General features: G+C 32.0%; 1 protein-coding gene across 4 annotated transcripts in view; it reads left to right on the plus strand.

The window, feature by feature from the left end:
* Positions 1–20,195, plus strand: part of Snx14 (sorting nexin 14) — a 97,621-nt gene that overhangs the window by 14,759 nt on the left and 62,667 nt on the right. For 2 of the 4 annotated variants that reach the window (XM_027928106.3, XM_027928108.3), the window contains exons 2-12: positions 164–284; positions 2,308–2,384; positions 2,466–2,544; positions 5,425–5,468; positions 7,718–7,805; positions 12,495–12,579; positions 17,081–17,237; positions 18,396–18,471; positions 19,327–19,371; positions 19,475–19,555; positions 19,652–19,766. In XM_027928106.3, coding sequence (XP_027783907.2) covers positions 164–284; positions 2,308–2,384; positions 2,466–2,544; positions 5,425–5,468; positions 7,718–7,805; positions 12,495–12,579; positions 17,081–17,237; positions 18,396–18,471; positions 19,327–19,371; positions 19,475–19,555; positions 19,652–19,766 — 968 coding nt within the window. The remainder of the gene's footprint in view (positions 1–163; positions 285–2,307; positions 2,385–2,465; positions 2,545–5,424; positions 5,469–7,717; positions 7,806–12,494; positions 12,580–17,080; positions 17,238–18,395; positions 18,472–19,326; positions 19,372–19,474; positions 19,556–19,651; positions 19,767–20,195) is intronic. The other 2 variants (XM_027928107.3, XM_027928109.3) reach the window with 1 other exon arrangement.

Here is a 20,195-nt window from a genome sequence, read left to right on the forward strand (position 1 = left end):
ATTTTATGATTATTATATTTAATAGCTACATTATAGAAAGTTAATTGTCACTGGAAATTTTTTTTCTGATTGGTAGATGCTTAACAAATACCTGTTAAATCAATGAAGGCATAACTGTATACATTTTCGTTGATTCTAATAATTACTTTCATTTATTTCTAAGGTATCTTCATGTTTTAATGATCTTCTGGTCATTTGTTGCTGGAGTTGTAACATTCTACTGTTCCTTGGGACCTGATTCTCTCCTACCAAATATACTCTTTACAATAAAATACAAACCCAAGGTAAAATTGTGTTCTTATTTTTAAGTCAATATATATGACCCTATGTTGTTTAATATTTATTGTTGAAAACAAAGCAAACGATTTTTAAAAATCCATTTACTATTATTTAATAATAGAAAGCATGAAGTCTGTCAGAAAAATTTCAAAATGAAATTTATTTGTGCTTACTTTGTGTGTGTGTGTGTGTGTGTGTGTATGTGTATACACACACACATACACCCCCATGTGGGAATATGTGTATATATGTATATTTGTGTATATATATATGTATATTTATTTTTATTTTTTTGGTGTTGGGTATTGAACTTGGGGTCTTGCATATACTAAGCATGTACTCCAACACTGAGCTATATCCCCAGGCCTATTTTTAAGGTATATAGTTCCAAGAAGAGCCTAAAATGAAAATACAAATTTCTCAGGAAGTTGGGATCCATAATTTTGGAGTGTCTTCCAACTAAATATTAACTAGCAGGACAGTAAGTTAAAACAGAGGTTCCCAAAGCTGGTTGTTCAGTAGAATCTCTTGGGGCATCTTTAAAAATACATATTTCTGAGGGCTGGGGCTGTGACTCAGTCGTAGAGGCGCCTGCCTCACACATGTGAGGCACTGGGTTCGATCCTCAGCACCGCATATAAATAAATAAAATAAAATCATTGTGTTCATCTACAACTAAAGAAAAAAAAAACAGACTAAATGAAGAAAGAAAGAAAGAAAGGGAGGGAGGCAGAGTTGAGAGAAGAAAAGATATATAAAAAATACATAATATTTCTGAACCCCACCACCAGATTTTGATTGAATAGTTCTGGGTTAGAGACTTTTAATCCAAACCTGTTAAAAGATTTCCAGGAGATTTTGAGTCACAGACTTAGGGAATTCTGTGTTAAATAATCTAACCTTGTTAATTTTTTCTTGTCTTTTGTGCAGAATCCAGGGCTTTTTGTATGCTAGGCAAGCCCTCTAACCCTGTTAATTTTATACATGTCTGTGTTCACCACAGAAACAGAGATGTAATTATTCAGTTTGCTTAATCAAAATCATTTGTTTTTCTGAAATTCAATAAAGGTGGTGGTATAGTAAATCTCTGAAAGGCAAGGTTCTGGTCTCTAGATCAGGATTTAGTGCAGTATCTTTTTTTGTTGTTCTATGTGTGTGTGTGTGTGTGTGTGTGTGTTTTGCTGGGGATTGAATCCAGGACCTAACACATAGTAGATGACTGTTTTGTTGTAGACAACTGCAACTCCTGGTGGGACAACATCAAGTCTTACTCAACCAACCTACCTTCCTTCCTTCCTTCCTTCCTTCCTTCCTTCCTTTCTCTCTCTCTCTCTCTCTCTCTCTCTCTCTCTCTCTCTCTTTTTTCTTTGTTGTAGTTAGACACAATATGTTTGTTTATTTTTATGTGGTGCTGAGGATTGAACCCAGAGCCTTGCACTTGCGAGGCGAGTGCTGAAAGTATGCCCTGTATTTGGTCAGGAACCTGACTAGTCATCACTTAGGTTCTCCCTCAATGAATTCAAGGTTTTGGAGAAACAAAATTGTTTTTTCTTATGCCTTTGCAGTAGAGTATCTCATTCAAATAGAGGTTGAATTTTTTAATAAGTGGTCATAACATTTGACTTTCTTTTTTTCCTTTTTTTTTTTTTTTTAGAGAGAGAGAGAGAGAGAATTTTAATATTGCTTTTTTTTTTAATTTTCGGAGGACACAACATCTTTGTTTGTATGTGGTGCTGAGGATGGAACCCGGGCCGCACGCATGCCAGGCGAGCGCGCTACCGCTTGAGCCACATCCCCAGCACCTTGACTTTAATTCTAACCTTGGAAATTTGGCTTAGGTATTGTGAAGTATTTCATTAGGTATTTTTCTTTGCTGGCAGTTCAGTTTAGCCGGTAGTTTTTATTGTAAAGAATGGTACCACTGTTAAACAGACATTGAGTGGAAAAACTGTTGAAAAGTTGATTATCTGTAGTAAAAGTGATACATAAAGTAAAGATGAATCTCCCTCTTCAATTTTCTTTTTTTAGCAGTTAGGACTTCAAGAATTATTTCCACAAGGTCATAGCTGTGCTGTTTGTGGTAAAGTGAAATGTAAACGACATAGGTAAGTTAAATACTTTTTTATTTGTTGATCTTTCTAATTGCATTATTAAATTACAAGTGGTTTAATTGTATGGTTTTTTAGGCCTTCTTTGCTACTTGAAAACTACCAACCATGGCTAGACCTGAAAATTTCTTCTAAGGTTGATGCATCTCTTTCAGAGGTAATTCATTTAATTACTATTGCCAGCTACAGTCATGTGTTTCTTTTTTCTTTTTTTTTTTTTACTTGTAGATGGACACAGTACCTATATTTATTTATTTATTTTTATGCAGTGCTAAGGATTAAACCCAGTGCCTCACACATGCTAGGCAAATGCTTTACTACTGAGCTACTACCCCAGCCTAGTCATGTCTTTCTTAATGATGGGGATACGTTCTGAGAAATGCATTATTAGATAATTTCATTATTGTGACAATATCACAGAATGTACTTACACAAACCTAAATGGTATAGTTTAGTCATTGGACGTGATCTCTTGATGAAGTCAAGAGATACAGTAAGTATGAGCCATATTAGGCTATTGCCAGCATGATATTGCATGCTGTTGTACAGTAAAAATTTTTATCTTATTTTTATAAGATGAAGGAGTAGGCTGGGTGTAGTGGCGCATGCCTATAATCCCAGGGGCTTGGGAGGCTGAGGCAGGAGGATCGCGAGTTCAAAGCCAGCCTCAGCAGAAGTGAGGTGCTAAGCAACTCAGTGATACCCTGTCTCTAAATAAAATACAAAATAGAGCTGGGGATGTGGCTCAGTGGTCGAGTGCCCCTGAGTTCAGTCCCTAGTATCCTCCCCGCAAAATAAATAAAAATGAATTTTGATTAAAAGTATAGTATAAACTGGGTGTGGTAGCTCAAGCCTGTAGTCCCCAGCTACTGAAGAGGCTGATGATTATAAGTTTATGAGTTTGAGACCAGCCTGGCCAAGATAGTGAAACCCATCTCCAAAAAAAGTTCAGGGTTGTGGATCAGTGGTAGAACGCTCACGTAGCACGCACGAGGCACTGGGTTCAATCCTCAGCACCACATAAAAATGTAATAAACATATTGTGTTCACCTAAAACTAAAAAATAAATATAAAAAACAGTTCAGTGTAATTAATACATAAATCAGTAACATAGTTGCTTATTTTATATTAAATATTGTATACTGTACATATTCACATGTGCTATACTTATTTTATGACTGTCATTGTAGTAGGTTTGTTTACACCAGCATTACCACAAGCATGTGAGTAATTTATTGTGCTACAATGTGAGGGAGGATGTGGGCAATGAGGAAATAATATTTCAGTAGTGATTATTTATTGGTATACTTACTGTATATTAGGCCCTGTGCTATGCACATGCATTATTTCGTGTAATTTACACCCAGCCTTGAAGAGGGTGCTATTATTGATATTACCAAAGATAAACTGGAATTTAGACAATTTAATATTTTTTTTTTCAAGATTCATATCTGATTGGTAGCAGAACTCAGTCAAAAAGGCAGGTCTGAGTTAGTTCTTAACAAGTATTTTATATAGCTCTTTAGAAATATAAAGACTTTTAAGAGCTATATGATGAAATTTTGATTGATTGATCCTGGAAGCCATTGATTTTCAAACTTGTATAAGTAGAGTTTCAGATGTGACTCAGGATACTGTGGGAGGTGAAAAGGAAGCTGGCATGCAGAGCATTCCCCATCAAAATCAAGTGTAGTTCCACTTTTCTTTCATGTATTGTGGCTTGATAGATTGCGGGTTTCATGCAAGGAGTGATGTAGTCAAATACATATTTTAGATCATTTTGGCACCTCTATGGAGAGTGGAGGAGGGCAAGCTTGGAAGAAGGGAGAATAATTTAGAGTCTGCTGCTGCAATATAAGGGATAAGAAGATGAGGACACAGTGAGGCTGTAGAAGAGAACTATGTAGGATGTAAGATCAGTGGGATTTGGTCATTGGATGAGGGGGGAATAAAGAGGACCAAAGGTTAAACTAGAAACTTTTTCTAGTTTTCCCTCTGTATCTTATTCATTGTTATATCTTCCCCTCTCTCTCTCTCTCTCTCTCTCTCTCTCTCTCTCTCTCTCTCTCATATATATATATATATATATATATATATATATATATATATATATATCTTCTTTTCCCAGTGAATATGATAATACTTAGTTTTTGTAATAAAAAAATCCAAATTATCATTGTCTTAACATTCAAGTTATAGAATAAACAACTTTTGTTACTGCTGCCTAATGAGGTGTATGGTCTGACTTGGAAGGTATATTGGCAAGATATATTGTTTCATTCCCTTCCTGTTGCCTTTTTTAAAGTTACTGCTCATTTTTGTAACTCCTTATAAAAATTACAATATGTTGCTATTTCCTGATCCAAGAAATGGAAGGTTTAACATTTAGGGTTTGTTTTGTTTTGTTACTTTTTCACATTTAACTTATATGCTGATTTTAAACATATAGCTAAAATCTTTAAAAAGTTACCATATCTATGTAATTTATATTTGATTAAGAAATAGAACATAATGAGCTCTCCAAAACTCCCCTTCATGTTTCCTTCCAGTCACTTTTATCTTGTCAAAGCTAATCATGACACATATTTTTGACCCCTTATAGAAGTCTCAGCTACTTATTTCTTCATTTTATTTTGAGAATATCAACTTATAGAGAAAGTTAAGAATGCAAAAATCTAAGCTGTTATTTTTCTTCTTTCCATAGAACATTTTTTTTTTTTTTTTTTTTTGGTTTAGTGAAGGATCGGAGTCAGTAACAATTTTATTTTATTTAATTTATGGTACCAGGAAAAGAACCCAGGGTTCACTTGCATACTAGTCATTTTCCATCCCTGAGCTACAGTCTTTCTTTTATTTTTGGATTCTCATAACCTTGTAAGGCTGAAATGTGTAGTTTATCATGAAAGTATAATATTACTGTCAATATTTGAGATAATTAAATTTGTTTTTGGTAATACATATATTACTAAGTTCTATATTTTGTTTTTCCAGAATTAATCAATTTTATTTTTCTCTAAAAAAAATACTTTTTATGCAGGTTCTTGAGTTAGTGTTGGAAAACTTTGTTTATCCATGGTACAGGTACGTTCTCTCTATAAGATCTTTCTTCTTTAATACAGTGAATACCATCAAGTTAAGCATGCTAATGATGTATTTTCAGTCTAAGCTAAGATTCCTCAGTTTTTGACATTTTAGGCCAAATTTTTGTCATGGTGGGGGGCCCGGCTGTATTATGTATAATACGATATTTAGCAGCATTTCTGACCTCTTCTTATTTCCTTTGCCTTCCTGACTATGAAAGATGTCTTCAGAGATTATCAAATATTACCTGTGGCATAGTTGGTCCTAGTTAAAAATCATTGATGTAGGAAATCAACTAATAATTTAAAGATAATAAAGGGAAAAAAATAAAAGCCTTTGACTGAATGCTTTTATTTTTGGTGGTACTAGGCATTGAGCCCATAGGTGTTCTATCACTGAGTATGTCCCAGCTCTTTAAAAAAAAAAAAAAAAAAAAAAAAAAAAAAAAAAAAAAAAATATATATATATATATATATATATATATATATATATATATACACACATATACATATACATACATACTGAGACCTGCTAGGGTCTCAGTAAGTTGCTGAGGCTAGCTAACTTGTGATCCTTTTGCCTCAGCCTCTCCTGAGTCAGTGGGATTACAGGTGTGCACTACTGAGCCAGGCTTAGTCTGTTTTTTTTTAAATATATATGTATATATTTTTAGTTGTAGTTGGACACAATACCTTTATTTTGTTTATTTATTTTTATGTGGTGCTGAGGATTGAACCCAAGGCCTTGCACCTGCTAGGCAAGCCCTCTACCACTGAGCCACAACCGCAGCCCTAGTCTGTTTTTTTAAAGAAAAGAACTTGTAGAGTTTTTTATCACTTCAAAATGTAGTAATTTAATAATTTTGTACACAGTTTTCACATTTTAAATAATTATACCTGGGGTGGGGGGAGTCTATAATTTAGATGTTTCATTAAATTTAAAGTTAATTTCAGTAGATTCCCTAGAAAAATCAACCATGTTTTTTTTTCCCAAAATAAGAAAATTGTTTTACTCTATATCTTGCAGAACATAGAAAATATTCTAGATCTGGAAAAAAAAATATGTATAGTTTGAGAATCAGAGAGATACAACATATTCATTTAATGAATAAACATTTCCTTAAATAAAACATGTTTAGCTACCTATTTGAACACATAAGCCTATATGACTTATAATGTATAGTGACATCTACATTAATTTTATATTGATTCAGTATATTTTGAATATTCTATTTTAAAAATGCTACTACTTGAGTTCATCTAGTATAACCATATTAAGAAAATTCTAATATGTAGGTCATATGCCATATTTTCCTGAAAATTAATTTTTCCTGTATATTATGATTTTTTTTTTTTTAACATCAACTTGTGTCTTAAATATGGAGCTGGAATGTTTATCATTTAAAACAAAGCTGATGATATGAAGCCTTTTATAAATTGAATCCTTTCTTGAAGATGCCCTTACTTCAACTCATTCCCTAATTAGGACTATTCAGATGTAAAATCTGGTTGTATTCAACTCATTCCCTAATTAGGACTATTCAGATGTAAAATCTGGTTGTATTTCCAATTGTTAAAGCTTTGTATTTTCTCCATAGTGTAGCTATTGATGTTGTAATATCTGCTTTCTGAGTAAAATAGAGGCATGGGTGCTACTATTGTCTTCCTTATTCTGTTAAGGGACTTAACAGCACCATCTTCAAGTTTAGGATGTCACCATTATATATACCTTTCATGCCTTTGATTAGGAAAATGCTTTAATTCTTTTAGGGACCTCAAGACTTTAAGAAAATGAAAGATATCACTTCAGATGATATCAAAATTTTGGTTTAAAAATGTTTGCATTTTAGTTTATTTTCTTTTTCAAATAGAGCACACATTCAAAAAAACTTTTACACTTATATTATCATAAATATTTTACACTCAAATTTTTTTGTATCAAATTTCTTTGGTGATGCTTAGAAGATGATCTTAGTTATATATAAAAAAAGACTATGTACACATGTATGTCTGCAAGGAAATACATGCTACATTTTAGTTAATCTTGATTATGTCATGGTATTAAAATTATGAGTGGTGTTTTATTTTTTATTTCTTCTATTGTGCAATTGAATGCATTATTTGTAAATAAAAAGACAAATAGCAACAGTAAAAGGAAAAAAAAGAGGACTTTTTTTTCTTCTCAGTTTCAAGAAGGTAAAACTGCGTTTCTCTGAACTTCTGAATGTTTACTTTTCTCCTAAATTGAAGGGATGTGACGGATGATGAATCCTTTGTTGACGAACTGAGAATAACATTACGATTTTTTGCATCTGTTTTAATAAGAAGAATTCACAAGGTATATATTTATAATGAGAAATTTGGGGCTTGGGGACTTTATCACTATGAACAAGATTATTTTAAATCTTACTTTTACATTCTCTTATGCCATATATTAATTTTTCTTCACTTTTCATATTTTAGGTTAAAAAATTAATAAATTACTTTTAATCCACTGATCAGTTTTGCTTTAATGTTTGGTTAACTTGGTTTGTGGAAATTAGAATGAAAAGTTAACTATAGGAAAAAAAATCATGTTTTAGTTAAATGAATATTGAATTATAGTAATCTATAATAATTTATTGATTATAATCTACCTTAGGGCTGGGGATGTGGCTCAAGCGGTAGCGCGCTCGCCTGGCATGCGTGCGGCCCGGGTTCGATCCTCAGCACCACATACAAACAAAGATGTTGTGTCCGCCAAATACTAAACAATAAATATTAAAATTCTCTCACTCTCTCTTTAAAAAAAAAAAAAATCTACCTTAAAAATCTTTTGAGCCATATTTTATATATGTTTGGGTCTTTGCCTATATGTATATATTTATATTATATTGACTGTAGACACACACTTATCTACTACTGCTTTGTCAATTCAATAGGATTAAACATTAACAATGATTTAATATATACTTGTCGTTAATTAATAAAATAGAGATTACTCTTATAAATGTTTCTATATTCATTTGAGAAATGAGCAATACATTCAACCAGTTCACAGAAAAGAAATATAAAATAGCCAATGAACAACTGAAAATAGGTTGTCTCACGTCAAATGTAAGTTGTTAGGAGGTACTATTCTTTTACCTATCAGACTGGGAAAGTTAAAAAAGGATGTAAAATCTAATAATGGTGATTGTGGGGAAAGAGCAAGTGCAAATCCAGATTGGTATAATTTACATTTGAGGGTAGTTTGGTAATCTTAATTTTTAAATTACATATGTAGTATATATGTATATATGTGTGTGTGTGTGTGTGTGTATGTGTATATATATATATATATATATATATATATATATATATATATACACATACACACACACATATATATATATTTTATACTGGGAAGCTAACCCAGGGTTGCTTTACCATTGAGTTACATCCCCAGCCCTTTTTATTTTTTAATTGAGAAATGGTCTTACTAAGTTGCTTAAAATCTTGCTAAATTGCCTGTAATCTTTATTAAGACTTGGCGGTGGTCTGTAATCTCAGCAGCTTGGTGGTTGAAGTAGGAAGATCACAAATTTAAAGCCAGCTTTGGCAACTTGGTGAGGCCCTAAGCAACTTAGAATATCATCTCTCAAAAAGGGATGGGGTTGTGACTCAGTGCTTAAGCACCCTGGGTTCAATCCCTAGTATCGCCACCCCCAACAAAAATAATGTGTATTCCCAAAGTCAATTCTGTTTCTATAATATGTTAAGGAAATAATCAAAGATATGTATAAAATATATATTCAAAGATTTATTTCATTATAATTTGTAATAAGGAAAATTGAAAAGAAAACCTAATACCCACTGATTGGATTATTCTTTTGGTACGTATAATATATACTAACTATAAGCCACGAAACATTGTTCTGTAGAATACTGCTAATTTACATGGGAAATATTTATTTTAAATAGTAAGTGGAAGAGCCTGGAAAGTAATTTATTTGGTATGTATTTAAGGATATATTTGTCCTTATTACTGTTAATACTTATTGTGGTTGTGGACTATTGCTGAATTTTGTTTTTTTATCTGCACTTCTTTATGTTTGCCATTTTTTTTTTTTTGCATTGAGCATTTATGGTTTTTGAAAAAAGTTGATAAACAATTTAGTAAAAAATATCAGATGTTGGGCTGGGGATGTGGCTCAAGCGGTAGCGCGCTCGCCTGGCATGCGCGGGGCGCTGGGTTCGATCCTCAGCACCACATAAAAAATAAAATAAAGATATTGCGTCCACCGAAAACTAAAAAATAAATATTAAAAAATTCTTTCTCTCTCTGTCTGTCTCTCTTAAAAAAAAGAAATATCAGATATTGATGATAGGCCATTTAAATTATAGCTTTTCTGAAAAAAATTAAAATTTTTGTTCTCTTTACAATGAATTAGTTAATAGAAAATTCTGCTCTGTTGGACTTTGAGATAACGTATAGGATTCTAAAATAATAGCACCTCATACTTGAAGTGTGAGACATATATATTTTATAATGGCTTTATTGAAATTATTTACATGTCATATAATTCACCCATTTAAAGTATATAGTTCAGGGACTTCTAGCATATTCATGTCACAGAGTTGTACAAACATAACCACAATCAATTTTAGAATATTTTTTATCACCTAGTAAGAGACTTTGTATTCTTTAGCCATAAACCCCAACACTTATCTCCTCAGCCATAGCCAACTACAATTTTACTTTTCTGTCTCAATGGATTTGTCTATTCTAGACATTTAATATAAATGAAATCATATAATATGTGGCCTTTTGTGGCTGGTTTCTTTCACTTAGCATAATAGTCTTATCCATGTTTTCATTCTTTTAAATATCTTTATTTAATTTATTTACTTATATGTGGTGTTGAGGGTTGAGTCCAGGGCCTCGCACATGCTAGGTGAGCACTCTATCACTGAGCCAAACCAGCCCTCATGTTTTCATGTCCAAATAATATAGCACTATATTTTGTTTATATATGCCGTAATTTGTTTAGCCATTGTTCAGGTGATGGACATTGGATTCTTTTGACCTTTTGGTATAGTGAACCTGTGAGCATGTGTGTACAAGGTGCCTTTTTATTTTTTGGTAGATGCCTGGTGTATATATTTGGGAGTATAATTGCCAGGTCAAATAGTAACTCTGTTTCACTCTTTTGAGATACTGCCATATTGTTTTCCAGAGTGGCTGTACCATTTACATTATTATTAGCTGTGTATAAATGTTTTGATTTCTCCACATCCTTGTAAGATTTGGTTCTCCCTTTTTTTCTACCAGTTCTAGTGACTGTGAGTGGTGTTTCATTGTGACTGAAATCTGTATTAGATTTCATTTGATATGTATTTCATTGTGGAAATATGTACTCAGATACTTTGCCCATATTTTGTCTTTTTGTTATTGAGTTGCAAAAGTTCTTTATATATTCTAGATATAAGTTCTTTATCAGATACCTGATTTGTCAATATTTTCTTCCATTCTCTGAATTATTGTGCTGTGTATTCTTCTAATTTTATCAGCATCACTGTCTTGAGAGATGAATGGGTCATTACAATGTCAATTTCATGGAAAGTAATTATGTCAAAGTGTCAGAGGTAGTAAAAGTAAAAAAGAATTAGGCCTGGGTTACCTTACTACTACTATGTTCTATCTTTGACCAAATAAGGTCAATTGAAAGTGGATCGTGAAAACAAAGTATAATTTAAGCTTCATGGGTTTTTTAAATCAAAATTTAGTTAACAAATTATTATTTTGCCTTTTGAGTCTGACCTGCAGTTCTAAAATGGAACTTACAAATGAAAATCTTCACAAATATTCCGAGAGACAAGATTTTGTAAAATGTTTGAAAACTAAGATATCTTGTTTTTTTTTTTTTTTTTTTTTTTTTTATAAATACGAGAACACCATAATTTGTAATCATTGTGTACTAAGGGACTAAGGATAAATGGAAGAGTAATGTTATTTTGCAATGAGGCCCAATACTAGCAAAAATATTCCCATTTATTGAACATGTTTGATCTTATGTAGTCAAAAGATATCTGTAAACTTCTCTGAGTTTTACCAGCCAATCACTAAAATTTGTGGGGTTTTGATCTTAGATTACCCCTGTGATTTTATTCCTTCCTTAACGTGAAATATTTCTTATACTTAAGGTGTTAAGTTTTATGGTGGAAGATAAGCCTATTGAAGTCTAATAAACATTCTTTCTGGTGATTTCATTTCAAGTTTTTATTTTGTTATTTCATTTTTTGCCTCTATTTGGTGTATACATATTGCCCTTAATCCTTCTCTAACCTATGATAATCACTTGGCATTTAGCCTTTACATTGAAAAATGTTGGTGGAGAGAAAAGAAACCGAATTCTGTTTTTCTAAGTAGGATTCTTTTATTTATCTTAAAACCAGGTTCATCTTGTAAGCTGAATGAAAAAATTCATTTTCAATTAACTTCTTAGTAAACAGAAATCTATAGCTTCAAGGGATGATAAGTTACTGCAGGTTTTTAAGACATATTTAAAACAAAGAACCTGTATAAAAATAAGCTAGGAATAAAGGTATTATTTTGTGGGGATATTTCCCTCTTTAGTCTATAAGTATTAAGATAAAATTTTAATGGTGTGATAAATAACTGTTTCAGTTAGTATTAAATGCTTTTAAAGTATGTTTTTTGAAAAAGTCTGAATAATATCTATGGTTTTTGAATTTTTATTATAAGTGCACAATTAATAATTATAGTTATTCGATATAAAGTATGATTCATGAATACAATGTGGAATAATTAAATCCAACTATTTGATATATCTATCACCTAAAATAGTTATTCTTTTTCGTGGTGAGAACATTTGAAATTTACTTTTAGCAATTTTGAAATGTATAACTCTTATGAACTATAATAGAACTATAATGTCAAAAGTATTCTCCCTAATGCCTCAAATTTTAAGATATGTTCCAGTATCTTATTGCCATTTAGTGACAATTATTTTTAAAGTTTTATATTAATTTTGAATTTATCTAGGTGGATATTCCATCTATTATAACCAAGAAACTGTTAAAAGCAGCAATGAAGCATATAGAAGTGATAGTTAAAGCCAGACAGAAAGGTAATGTTTTCTACTTACTGTTTGAGTGATTTTGATTTTATATACCAACTTTCACCTGATATATTAAATGGTATTAATGGAAGTTAATTTAGATCATATCATTGGTGTATTTGCTGTTTGATATGAATAATTCTGTTATGAGAAACATTTCCAATTATATGTTTACAATTATTCTGTGTTCTTATAAATTTATAATAAGTAAAATAATTTCAGGGCTGGGAATATAGTTCAGTGGTGAATGCTTGCCTAACATATGTGAGGCCCTCGATTTATCCCTGGCACTGCAAAAATACAAAAAATAAAAACACCCACCCCCAAAAAAACAAAACAACAAGAAAATATATATCTCTTCAATATACTTAAGAAAGGAATGATGATCTTCAGTATACTTAAAAAAGGAATGTGTGTAGAAGAGTTTGAGTACATATAACTTAATTTTTAAATTAAAAAAATTAACTTTTAAAATCATTGTCACATCACTGACAAAAATACACTAGAGGTAATATCTTTGTTGTAGCTATGTCATAAAGGTGATTTTACTATAGGAAGAAAAATATGAAAACTATTTCTATAGTTTTGACATTACCATAATATTATATGATTGGAATTATACAGTATGTTTCAGACTGGTTTCTTTCATTTAGTAATAGGTGTTTAGGCTCATCTGTGTCTTTTTATGGCTTGATAACTCATTTCTTATTGTTATTCAATTATATTCTGTTGTGTGGATATACTATACTTTATTTATTCCATTTACTTATTGAAAGGCATCTTGGTTGCTTCCGATTTTTGACACTTATAAATAAAGCTACTATAAATATTTATAAGTTTTTGTATGAGAAAAGTACTAATGTGGTGCTAGGGATTGATCCCACATAGCCTCACACATCCTGGGCAAGTACTCTATCATTGAGTTATACCCCTAGTCCATGAAATGCAATTTCAATATAGTTTTTTTTTTATTAGTTACCTATGACAGTACAATGATCTTGACATATCATACATTTGAATCAAATGGAGTATAATTTCTTATTTTTCTGAGTGCACAGGTTATAGAATCACATTGGTTATACAGTCACGTATATCAATATAGTTTTAATTTTGTTCCAACGACCACCACTGAGAAACCTCTAAACATCAGACTGCAAGTACATGGAGCCACCTTTTTTAGCTTTAATTCATCAGTTTAATAAAATTCCCCAATTATTTTGCCTCTATAAAAGTGATGTTATATGTAGAGACAGATTAGTTTGAGTGAAAGTCTTTTTTTTTTTTGGTAATGGGGATTGAACCCAGGAGTGCTTACCCAAGAGTGAAACTCTTTTTTTTTTATATAACATTTAATATTTATTTATTTACTTTTTTTAAGAGAGAGAGAACTTTTAATATTTATTTTTTAGTTTTCGGCGGACACAACATCTTTGTTTGTATGTGGTGCTGAGGATCGAACCCGGGCCGCACGCATGCCAGGCGAGCGCGCTACCGCTTGAGCCACATCTCCAGCCCCAAGAGTGAAACTCTTGTTGAATCTTTGGAAGAAAGGGGTTGGTGGTTTGCTACTGTTTATGTAAAAAAAATCATCCTCCCTAATAAAACTACCATAAAATGCAAATTTCTTGTATTAATCACATTGTGGTTAATAAAATCCATAGAATTAAAAGACTAGATAATTAGGAGGGATCTAATTTTATTCAGATATTCTGGTATTCTACATGTAATGACAGTGAACTAAACTTGGAAAAAAGGTTTTCAACTGCTTGATTTTTCATTTTTTTTTTTTAAATATTTATTCTCAAGCTTTAGGTGGATACAATATTTTTATTTTACATTTATGTGGTGCTGAGGATCGAACCCGGTCCCTTGTGCTTGCTAGGCGAGCACTCTACCACTGAGCCACAATCCCAGCCCCATCATTTATTTTTTGAATTTGTTTTCAAAATTATGTATAATTTAGGAAATAAAAGATTCACCTCTTCATCTGTAGTCATCCTGTCCTTGATGTTCTTTGCTTAATCTGCCTCTTTTTTGGGGGAGCGGGGGGAAATCAAGGATTGAACTCAGGGGCACTCGACCATTAAGCCACATCCTCAGCCCTATTTTTGTATTTTATTTAGAGACAGAGTTTCACTGAGTTGCTTAGTGCCTTGCTTTTTGCTGAGGCTGGCTTTGAACTCTTGATTCTCTTGCTTCAGCCTCCTGAGCCTCTGGGATTACAGGTGTGCACACGATGTATGGCTTAATCTGCCTCTTGAGTAGGGGAATTACATAGAAGTTTTCTATCTATGAAAGTACTTCTATGACTTATTGAAAACACACACACACACACTAGAAGCATTGACTTAATTTAAATTAAGTAATGATTATGGAAAGGGATTATACTTCAGATTGTCTACCTGAAGATATTACTTGTCATGGGTTCTGGGGACTTTTTAAAAAATTTTTGCTCTAGTTGTAGTTGGACACAAAACCTTTATTTTTATTTTTATGTAATGCTGAGGAATGAACCCAGCACCCAGCACATGGTAGGCCAGCGCTCTACCGCTGAGGCTCAACCCCAGCCCCAGTCCTTTCCTTTTATCAGCTGCAAATAGCCAACTGATGAGGCATTTGATACTGGTGATTAATATGTTTTGTATTCCAACATCTGTATTTTGCTTATATAATCCCATTAAGGTTTCCCCCTCTTTTTTAATTTTTTTAAATGTTTTGTCCAATCTCTTCAATTTCTCATTAAGTAGGTCTAAAATATTCTCACATCTGACAGATATTGAATAGATTACAGCCTAGTGATTAATTTATACAACATGTGTGAATACTTAATTATGTCAAATATTAGAATTATGTATTCTACAAGATGACTTTTCAGTATTAAAAGTTAATGACTATTTGCTAATGCCCAAAGGACTTTTATCAATTGTTCAAAATTATATCAGGAAAGAAGTAGAGCTGGGATTTAGCACAACTTAGTCTTCTGAATTTAAATCTATTCTTGTCATATAAATTTTTAGAAAATTCAACGTGCCAAATTTATGGTGGGAAAAAGTTTAGCCAATAATTTAAAATGCATTTCTTCTATAAACTGTTCTTTGCCAGTTCTGCTTTAGTACCTCAGGTACAACAGATAGGGTGCATTTTTTTTTTTTTTTTTTTTTTGAGGTACTGGTTATTCAACCCAGGGGTACTACCTACCACTGAGCTATACCCCCAGCCCTTTTTATTTTTTCATTTTGAGGCAGAGTCTCACCTCTTCCCTCAGTTTGCTGAATATCTGGGATTACAATATATATCAGATTTAATGCCTGGCCTTTTAAAAATTTTTTTCTGTTAATATAACTTTTATAATCAGTTAATATTTACAAAGAAGTCTGTCTGTTCTGGATTTGTACCTTATACAATTTTATACCTCTTGATTTCACATTCTGGCAAAAGGTTTAGAATTTATCCAGGTGTTTTAGTCAGCTTTTTCACTGATGTGACTAAAGGACCTGACCAGAACAACTATAGAGGAAGAGAATTTTATTTGGGGCCTCACACTTTTAAAGATCTTAGTCCATAAAAGGTTGGCTTCATTCCTCAGGGCTCAAGGTGAGGCCGAACATCATGGTGGAAGAGTATGGCAGAGGAAAGCAGCTCACATGGTGATCAGATAGCAGAGAGAGACTTTTGCCACACCCCCAGTGAACCATTTCAGTTACCACTCAGTTAACCCCTATGGGGGATAAATTCACTGATTGGGTTAAGTTTCTCACAACCCAATCATTTATCCCCTGAACATTCTTGCATTGTCTCACATGTGAGCTTTTGGGGGATACCTCACATCCAAACCATAACATCAGGGAAGCCAGTTTCTATAACAGATCTAAAGGTTATCTGGATGAAATTAGTGTAAAAACAGGTACAATAAAATTTTGATTAATTCTGTTTCTGTAGAAGCTGAACATAATCTACCTTTTGATAACAAAAACCTGTGTGTGCTAAAACACACGATCTGTAGCTTTTTCTACTTTAAAAAAATCATTTGCTATTTTTATATCATGATTTTTAGATTCTTGTTTGGGGAAAAGGACCATTATCAGTTTATTAAAAAAATAAGCAAATTTTCAACAATGAAGAATTTCTCTCTTTATATTCATTCATTTTCTTTCTTTCTTTTCTTTTCTTTTTTTTTCTCTGTATTGGGTTGTTTTACCACTACATTCCCAGCCCTTTTTACTTTTTACTTTTATTTATTTGATTATTTTTATTTTTGAGATAGACTCTTGCTAAGTTGTTGAGGCTGACCTCAAACGTATGGTCCTCCTACCTCAATCTCTTTAGTTGCTGGGATTATAGACTTTGCGCCACCATGCCCAACTATATTTATTTTCTGAAAAATTTCCCTATGGAATAAATATTGAAAAGAGAGTGAGGTCTAGGAAAGGGATGATTAGGTCAAAATGGCTGAAGTTAATTAATATTGCTTAACTTGTTTTCAATATTTATTTTTTATTTTTGTTTATAGTAAAAAATACAGAATTTTTACAGCAAGCTGCTTTAGAAGAATATGGTCCCGAGCTTCATGTGGCTTTGAGAAGCCGAAGAGATGAATTACATTATTTAAGGAAACTTACTGAATTACTTTTCCCCTATATTTTGCCTCCTAAAGCAACAGACTGCAGGTATAAATAGACTAGAAAATATCATAGAAGTACTTATATACCATGCTATATGTATATTGCTGTTCTTGATTATATAAGAGTTCACTAAATCTTGGTATGAATTTATGATTTCAATAGTTTTTCATTTGAAGAAAATAATTTATTACATCTTAGGTGTTGCTTAGAATTTTTTCTTAAAAATGGATCTGGATCTTGGAAATCAAAGATAAATAAAGAATTAATTTTCTTTTTTGAGGTCATTATATTTTATTTTCTTGGTGTTCCTCTTTAAAGATATGTTCATTATGATTCTTGTAGGCAGAAACATTTTTGACAAACTATACAGACAAGTTTGGGTTTTAAGATATCCAACTCAGAATAATGCTTAAAGGTCAACAAATCCATTCTCTCTTATTCTAATAGAAGTACCTTTAGATTGTTCCATAAGTTACCTGGTTACTGTTACCCTAATAGTTCTTAGAAGAGAAATCATGGCTTATTTTACTGATATACTTTAAATATTAATCTTGTTTTTGAAAGCATTTTGTTTTAATATTTTTTGTTATTTTGTTTTAATATTTTAATGAAGATATCTTTAGCTAGGTACACTGGTGTGTGCCTTAAATCCTTGTTACTTGGGAGGCTGAGGCAGGAGGACTTCAGATATGAGGCCAGCCTCAGCAAATTGGTGAAACCTCATCTCAAAAGACAAAAATATATCAAATTCAATATCATAATTACAAAGTAATTATACTATTAAACATTTTAGTCTTAAACATTAGTTTAAAATGCAGACTACAATTCAGAAGTCTTGGATGGGACCTGAGATTCTGTTTTTCCAACAAACGCCCAAATGTTATTCATGCTACTGGATTCAGAACTGGACTTGGGAGTCCTAACTTAGCTAAGACAGACTGTTATTTCAGAGAGGAAAAAAATATTCTCTAATATGAGGGACACTAGAAAATAGTTCCTTCCATAAAAATACTTAAAATGTATTTTAAGTCTGTTTTAGCTAAGTTAGGACTCCCAAGTCCCGTTCTGAATCCAGTAGCATGAGTGGTCCCATCCAAGACTTCTGAATTGTAGTCTGCATTTTAACAAAATCTTTAGGTAGGTAGTATGCATTTGCAAATTAAGAACTATTGTAAATAATTAAATGTTTATTTCTTTTCCCAGGTCCCTGACCTTACTTATAAGAGAAATCCTGTCTGGTTCTGTGTTCCTTCCTTCTTTGGATTTTCTAGCTGATCCAGTAAGAAATTTAAAAAAAATTCTTTCAATTATAAAATATGCTTAACATAAAACTCATTGTCTTAAACTTTTTTATGTATACAATTTGGTGGTATTAGATATATTCATTTTTTAAATAACTTTATTTATTTACTTGTTTATATATATATGTGCCGCTGAGGATCGAACCCAGTGTCTCACATGTGCTAGGCAAGAGCTCTACCACTGAGCCACAACCCCAGCCTTGAGATAATTTCATTTTTTTATGCAACCATCACTATCATCCATCTCTAGAACTTTTTGTCTTGAAAAACTAAAACTATGCCCATTAAACAATAATTCCTCATTCCTTCCATCAGCCCCTGGCAACACTACTCTTTCTGTCTTTATAAATTAGACTACTCTAGGTACTTTATATAAGTGGAATCATAGTGTTCCCTTATGTTGTTGTCTTATTTCACTTAACATAATGTCCTCAAGCTTCTTTCGTGTTGCAGCATGTGTTAGAATTTTTTTTCATTTCCAACACTGAGTAATAGTTTATTGTAGGTATGTATCACATTTTGCTTATCTGTTTATCCATTGATGGACAATTGGATGAGTCCCATCTTTGATCTAGCAGGATTTTGAAGAAATGGGAATAATAAGCATTTCAGATACCAAAATTAGATTTTCTCTGCCCATTTTCACAAAGGTTAAGAACTTGCATTATGGAGTTTAAAAATGTCTCTGTTTAATAAATAAATGCAGATGCTTAGCCACTGCTCCATTTGTTTTGTTATTTTTCTAGAAAATTATATAATACCAAAATCCTGAGAATTCTGGGCAGGATACAATAATGGAAATACTTTGACTTATGTTTATTATTTTTTACTAGGATACTGTGAATCATTTGCTTATAATCTTCATAGATGACAGCCCAGTGAGTATTGAACATATTAGAAAACTCCTCAGATTCACCAGTTTTTGATTCTGAATGTCAAATCACGTGTCAATTTTTCTAAGTTAATTCTTTTTCTTCTAAGCCTGAAAAAGCAACAGAACCAGCTTCCCCTTTGGTTCCATTCTTGCAGAAATTTGCAGAACCTAGAAATAAAAAACCATCAGTGAGTATTTTCTGCAATAAAATTATATTTGCTAACAGCCAATTTTAGAACACTTTATATAGCTTTAACTTACTCTTCCTCCTATATTGTATCAAGGTGCTGAAGTTAGAATTGAAGCAAATCAGAGAGCAACAAGATCTTTTATTTCGTTTTATGAACTTTCTGAAACAAGAAGGAGCCGTGCATGTGTTGCAGTTTTGTCTGACTGTTGGTAAGGCAAATACTTGTGTATTTTGCTTTTTAGAACTTTTTAATGTATTAGAATATTTAGATCAGATGTGGTGTTGTGTAACCATCTGTCATTGTACTAAATTTTATTTATTAGATATTCTAAGAGCAGTTCTAAGTCCCACTCACATTCCGGATTGAAGCATAAGCTATGATTGATTACAGTCAAATCCTAATGTCTGAAAAAAAAAATATTAAAAGTTTAGTATAATGAGAAAATGTTAAAACCCTGCATTAATGGTCCAAATCAATATCACTTTGTCACAGTTTTTGTTAAATAATCAAATGGTTAAATAATAAATCAATGTGGTTAAATAATCAAATATAAAAATATTTTGTTTTGATTATAGACTATATAATATCATGGATTATTGGATTCATGAGAAACTTTATGGACTGTCTATGAAGATTT

This window comes from Marmota flaviventris, chromosome 6 (assembly GCF_047511675.1).
Source record: "Marmota flaviventris isolate mMarFla1 chromosome 6, mMarFla1.hap1, whole genome shotgun sequence".
NCBI lineage: Eukaryota > Metazoa > Chordata > Mammalia > Rodentia > Sciuridae > Marmota > Marmota flaviventris.